This window comes from Oncorhynchus kisutch, unplaced genomic scaffold, assembly GCF_002021735.2.
Source record: "Oncorhynchus kisutch isolate 150728-3 unplaced genomic scaffold, Okis_V2 Okis05a-Okis16b_hom, whole genome shotgun sequence".
Taxonomy (NCBI): domain Eukaryota; kingdom Metazoa; phylum Chordata; class Actinopteri; order Salmoniformes; family Salmonidae; genus Oncorhynchus; species Oncorhynchus kisutch.
This window is the reverse complement of record NW_022261982.1, coordinates 5,997,449-6,003,798: the sequence shown is the minus strand read 5'-3', so window position 1 is coordinate 6,003,798 and position 6,350 is coordinate 5,997,449. Positions and strand designations below refer to the sequence as shown.

The 6,350-nt window shown below is 48.1% G+C and overlaps 1 protein-coding gene across 1 annotated transcript; it reads right to left on the bottom strand.

Annotated features, from left to right (window-relative positions):
* Positions 1–351: 351 nt before the first annotated feature.
* Positions 352–6,128, bottom strand: LOC109879474 (zinc finger protein ZIC 5). Its single transcript, XM_031813368.1, has 2 exons — positions 5,231–6,128; positions 352–3,372 (listed from the first exon to the last, which is right to left on the bottom strand). The coding sequence occupies exons 1-2, from the start codon at positions 5,703–5,705 to the stop codon at positions 2,927–2,929; spliced, it is 921 nt and encodes a 306-aa protein (XP_031669228.1). The 5' UTR covers positions 5,706–6,128; the 3' UTR covers positions 352–2,926.
* Positions 6,129–6,350: the final 222 nt, after the last annotated feature.

Genomic DNA, 6,350 nt, shown 5'->3' with positions numbered 1-6,350 from the left:
CTGGTTGATTCCTACCATTCACAAAGGCACTTCCTGTATATAATGCCAACGAGAAAGTAGCATTTTCAACTTTCAAAGTGAATAGAAACAGAGAAAGACCATTCATGATGCTTCCTAGAACAAAAGAGGAGGCCCCTTATATAGTCAATATAATTCACTTACTGCTTAAAAACAAGCACACAACTTGTTACTTCTGGGGGAAATGATGATTATTTATTATTATTTATACACACAGTTTCTATTCACTTTGACCACATAGAAAACATATTTGTCTGACTGAAATCCGCTGTTATTAGCAGAGATAGAGGAGGAATCTGTTGTGTGGTAATTAACAGCTCACCAATAGACATATCAATGTGGGAATAGGGTTTAATGAGGCACTATGAAAGGCTGAGAAAATAGATTTTAAAACACAATAATAAACCTCGTCGCTGTAAGTCAACACAGCAACGACCACCACACTGATCAGCACAGTCACATGTAAACAGAGTGACTCATCATGAGGTTCTGGCAACATTTCTCACATTCAGAATTCAACGAAACCCCATCACGGTTTTACACCCAAGTCATTAAGTACATCATAACATGGCTTCTATAGGGCCGGAGCTGCTGTCAAGGGAACGTTCACCATTTCTTCCATTGGAAGTAGTCATTAGAGAGTCTATCTGACAGTTATTGAACAGAGCAAACCGTCTCAGAGGTACCTTAATGTTTACATTACTACACCAGACGCTCTGCTTTAGTAGCGTAGCTATACAACCAGACACTCTGCTTTAGTAGCGTAGCTATACAACCAGACGCTCTGCTTCAGTAGCGTAGCTATACAACCAGACGCTCTGCTTCAGTAGCGTAGCTATACAACCAGACACTGCTTTAGTAGCGTAGCTATACAACCAGACACTCTGCTTTAGTAGCGTAGCTATACAACCAGACACTCTGCTTCAGTAGCGTAGCTATACAACCAGACACTCTGCTTTAGTAGCGTAGCTATACAACCAGACACTCTGCTTTAGTAGCGTAGCTATACAACCAGACACTCTGCTTTAGTAGCGTAGCTATACAACCAGACACTCTGCTTCAGTAGCGTAGCTATACAACCAGACACTCTGCTTTAGTAGCGTAGCTATACAACCAGACACTCTGCTTCAGTAGCGTAGCTATACAACCAGACACTCTGCTTTAGTAGCGTAGCTATACAACCAGACACTCTGCTTCAGTAGCGTAGCTATACAACCAGACACTCTGCTTTAGTAGCGTAGCTATACAACCAGACACTCTGCTTTAGTAGCGTAGCTATACAACCAGACACTCTGCTTTAGTAGCGTAGCTATACAACCAGACACTCTGCTTTAGTAGCGTAGCTATACAACCAGACACTCTGCTTTAGTAGCGTAGCTATACAACCAGACACTCTGCTTCAGTAGCGTAGCTATACAACCAGACACTCTGCTTTAGTAGCGTAGCTATACAACCAGACACTCTGCTTTAGTAGCGTAGCTATACAACCAGACACTCTGCTTTAGTAGCGTAGCTATACAACCAGACACTCTGCTTTAGTAGCGTAGCTATACAACCAGACACTCTGCTTCAGTAGCGTAGCTATACAACCAGACACTCTGCTTCAGTAGCGTAGCTATACAACCAGACACTCTGCTTTAGTAGCGTAGCTATACAACCAGACACTCTGCTTTAGTAGCGTAGCTATACAACCAGACACTCTGCTTCAGTAGCGTAGCTATACAACCAGACACTCTGCTTCAGTAGCGTAGCTATACAACCAGACACTCTGCTTCAGTAGCGTAGCTATACAACCAGACACTCTGCTTTAGTAGCGTAGCTATACAACCAGACATGAGTCCATTACATTTGTCAAATACTTGAGATGCGCTTGATTTAGTTTGTCTGGTACCCAGGAACCAATGGACCGATCAGAAAAGTGCCAACTCCATAATTAAGTAAATCAAGCGCAGCTCAAATATCTTTAAGAATCTAACTCGGATCAGGCCCCGTATTTACAAAGCAGTTTTGTCTGTTAAATCCTAGATCATCTAGGATCATCTATCATTCCTACTCTGAGACGCTCTGTGAATACGGGCCCCCGGGTGTCAATCAGAGGGGTGTTGTCTTTAATCTCTTATGGCAATACATTTCATGGCTACGGCTTCTCATTAGATAACACACGGACATCAGGGCCTGTACTCATAAAGCGCCTCAGAGTGCTGATCCTGGATCAGGTCCTCCTTGTCTAATGCTATCTTTTTCAATATGATTTTTAAAAGGCTAAACTGATCCCAGATCAGCACTAGGATCTGGTCCTCTCACTCACTATGATCTAAAAGGCTAACCTGATCCCAGATCAGCACTAGGATCTGGTCCTCTCTAGTATTCATTATTATCTAAAAGGCTAACCTGATCCCAGATCAGCACTAGGATCTGGTCCTCTCTCTAGTATTCATTATGATCTAAAAGGCTAACCTGATCCCAGATCAGCACTCTTACATGGCGCTACATTATGAACACTGGCCCAGACATTCACACATACAGTAAGTCTCCATTACATCTGTCCTTCTCCATATTGACAGGGGAAGTGTGTTGTGCTCATCGCTCCCGAGTGGCGCAGCGGTCTAAGGCACTGCATCTCAGTGCATGGAGTTGTGTCACTACAGTCCCTGGTTCGAATCCAGGCTGTATCATATCCGCCCGTGATTGGGAGTCCCACAATTGTCCCAGTGTCGTCCGGGTTTGGCCGGGGGTAGGCCGTCATTGTAAATAAGAATTTGTCCTTAACTGACTAGCCTCGTTAAATAAAAGGTTAAAATAATAATAATAATAATAAGTGTTTTAAATAATCCCATGGCCATATTGATGTTCTTACAGCCTCTACCCCTGTATTTAGGATCCATTGTAGTGGACACAGTCCCTAATGCTACGTGGGGTTATAATACTCCTCATCAGCACCGCACGGTTCTGACTTGATCTGGTCTGCTGTGAGTTGGAGGTAGTTCTGTCCCTGACCTGTGGTCCTGGTACACACGTACCACTCCTTCATGTTGGACACCGTCGGAGCCAGCGAGAGCCTGGAGGACGAGCAGTTAGTCCGTGAAGCTACGTAATCCCGGGAACTACGTTTCCCAAGAATCCCTGTGAACGACAGGTCTATGGGTTCGGAGGTAGGAGAGGACTTGAGTGCGTTGAGGTGGATCTTCATGTGTTTTCTGAGGGAGCTGGGGTGTGTGTAGGATTTGAAGCAGCCGTGGGACTTGCAGTCGTACGGTTTGGCGCTGGTGTGAACCTGCGAGTGCTTCTTACGGTCACTACTGTTGGCAAATTTCCGCAGGCAGCCGGGGAACTCACACTGAAATGGCTTCTCACCTAGAAAGAGAGGTGAAAGGTGTTATGGGGGAGGAAATAGAATGATGACATCAGTCACAGGACTAAACATCTTCAACACAACATACAAGTTCTACCCTACTGTGTGTACCGTGCTCCATCCTACTGTGTGTACCGCGCTCCATCCTACTGTGTGCTCCATCCTACTGTGTGTACCGCGCTCCATCCTACTGTGTGTACCGCGCTCCATCCTACTGTGTGCTGTACCCTACTGTGTGCTCCATCCTACTGTGTGCTGTACCCTACTGTGTGCTCCATCCTACTGTGTGTACCACGCTCCATCCTACTGTGTGCTCCATCCTACTGTGTGTACCGCGCTCCATCCTACTGTGTGTACCGCGCTCCATCCTACTGTGTGTACCGCGCTCCACCCTACTGTGTGTACCGCGCTCCACCCTACTGTGTGTACCGCGCTCCACCCTACTGTGTGCTCCATCCTACTGTGTGTACCCTGCTCCACCCTACTGTGTGTACCGCGCTCCACCCTACTGTGTGCTCCATCCTACTGTGTGTACCGCGCTCCATCCTACTGTGTGTACCGTGCTCCACCCTACTGTGTGTACCGCGCTCCATCCTACTGTGTGCTCCATCCTACTGTGTGTACCGCGCTCCATCCTACTGTGTGCTCCATCCTACTGTGTGTACCGCGCTCCATCCTACTGTGTGTACCGTGCTCCACCCTACTGTGTGTACCCTACTGTGTGCTGCATCCTACTGTGTGTACCCTACTGTGTGTACCGCGCTCCATCCTACTGTGTGCTCCATCCTACTGTGTGTACCGTGCTCCACCCTACTGTGTGTACCGCGCTCCATCCTACTGTGTGCTCCATCCTACTGTGTGTACCGTGCTCCACCCTACTGTGTGTACCGCTCCATCCTACTGTGTGCTCCATCCTACTGTGTGTACCGCGCTCCATCCTACTGTGTGCTCCATCCTACTGTGTGTACCGTGCTCCATCCTACTGTGTGCTCCACCCTACTGTGTGTACCGCTCCATCCTACTGTGTGCTCCATCCTACTGTGTGTACCGCGCTCCATCTTGCTGTGTGTACCGCGCTCCACCCTACTGTGTGTACCGCGCTCCACCCTACTGTGTGTACCGCTCCATCCTACTGTGTGCTCCATCCTACTGTGTGTAACGCGCTCCACCCTACTGTGTGTACCGCGCTCCACCCTACTGTGTGTACCGCGCTCCACCCTACTGTGTGTACCGCGCTCCATCCTACTGTGTGTACCGCGCTCCACCCTACTGTGTGTACCGCGCTCCATCCTACTGTGTGTACCGCGCTCCACCCTACTGTGTGTACCGCGCTCCACCCTACTGTGTGTACCGCGCTCCATCCTACTGTGTGTACCCTGCTCCATCCTACTGTGTGTACCCTGCTCCATCCTACTGTGTGTACCGCGCTCCATCCTACTGTGTGCACCGCGCTCCATCTGTCAGCCTCGAGTTGATGTAGCTGCATGAAATATGTCAAACAGTGTCACTTCACTGACTGAGAACAATGTCCCTTTTCTACAGCTGGCTTCCCTGGACCTTCCCTTCTTGTCAATGGCCAAACCCCACCACACAGTGTAGTCTACTACTCCACAAACAGGCTACTTCCTGAATAGGACTGTGTGTGGAACATGTAAACATGATGACGTGCTCTGCCTGTCTGGCAAGCAGTGACTAACCTACTGTATATACATCTAGAATGTTGTCCCATTGTTTAGTTGTAGTATAGGCCCAATGACGCCATGTAGAATAACATAACCTTTCACTATGGAACGAAGGAGACGAAAGGGTAGGTTCTTTGTTGGCATTCCCAGTGTCCTTTATGGAACATAATCTACATACCTGTGTGCGTGCGCGTGTGAATCTTGAGGTTTTCCGACCGAGCAAACACTTTCCCGCAGTCTGGGAAAGTGCAGGAGAACGGTTTCTCCCCAGTGTGTACCCTGATGTGGTTTATCAGTTTATATTTGGCTTTAAACGCCTTTCCTTCTCTCAGGCATTCTTCCCACATACAAACATGGCTCAGGGGCTCGAGCCCAGCGACGTGCTCGGTGCTTACGTGGTCCACCAGCTCGTGCATGGAGCTAAAAGTTTGGTCGCATATCCTTTGTTTTGAAGTTCGGTCACGGTGATCGTGGTCCGTCCATTTGCAGACCAGCTCGGGCTTTATCGGCCTGTTGTTGTTGGTGGAGTATTCCGCATAGGCGCCCGTGGTGGAAGCGCGCGGTGAAGGAGAAGAGATGTATGAGATCATGGAATTGTTATTGCGGAGCAGAGAGTGGCCATTGTGGCGATGGCGACCACCCGGCCGCTGCATGGTAGTAGAGACGGGCCTCGGGCTGGCTGTCTCGCCTTTCTCTGTCCTTTATGCTTCCTGCAGCTGCAGATAGAAACCGCGCTGATTTGGGGAAACCACGTTGATCTTAACGCGGTCCGCCCAGGTTTTGGACTACCGAGGAGCATGAGGCATATTCTGTAAATTGGCCGTAAACCCGGTTAGAACCAGGTGGTCCGTCCCCACATAGTTGTAAGAAAAACTGGCAGATCTATGACTGTATCCCAATGGTGTAAAATGGCGTCCTCTCTTCATCACCTATTCCTTCAGCTCAGGCGGCACTGATTTGAAAAACAGAAGAAAGCAATATGGCGGATGAAGGTGATTTATTTCCTCACTCCAGTCTTTTCAGATCAGTGGATTCGAAGGAAAGGAGATGAGAATATACTCGGCATTAATTGAGATGCGCCCCCCAGTGGTAAGCACGAGGACGCTCGCCAAGTGAACATCTGTGGCATCTATAGGCCGGGCCCACATATGCATAATGTCAATGCCCTCTATAGCCTATCATGAGAAGCCAGATTTACTTCAAATTTAATCCATGTTGGCTGATGGGTTTTTTCCTCCCCCGATTAGCAAAAATAAACGTTGTTTTCTTTTGCCACGTTTGATTTTGTTATAAACTAT

Excerpts from the sequence above, each read along its gene's own strand:
- LOC109879474 (XM_031813368.1), bottom strand. The coding sequence starts at position 5,705 with ATGCAGCGGCCGGGTGGTCGCCATCGCCACAATGGCCACTCTCTGCTC. Across the intron at positions 3,373-5,230 it reads TCACACGCGCACGCACACAG|GTGAGAAGCCATTTCAGTGT; the intron begins GTATGTAGATTA and ends CTCTCTTTCTAG.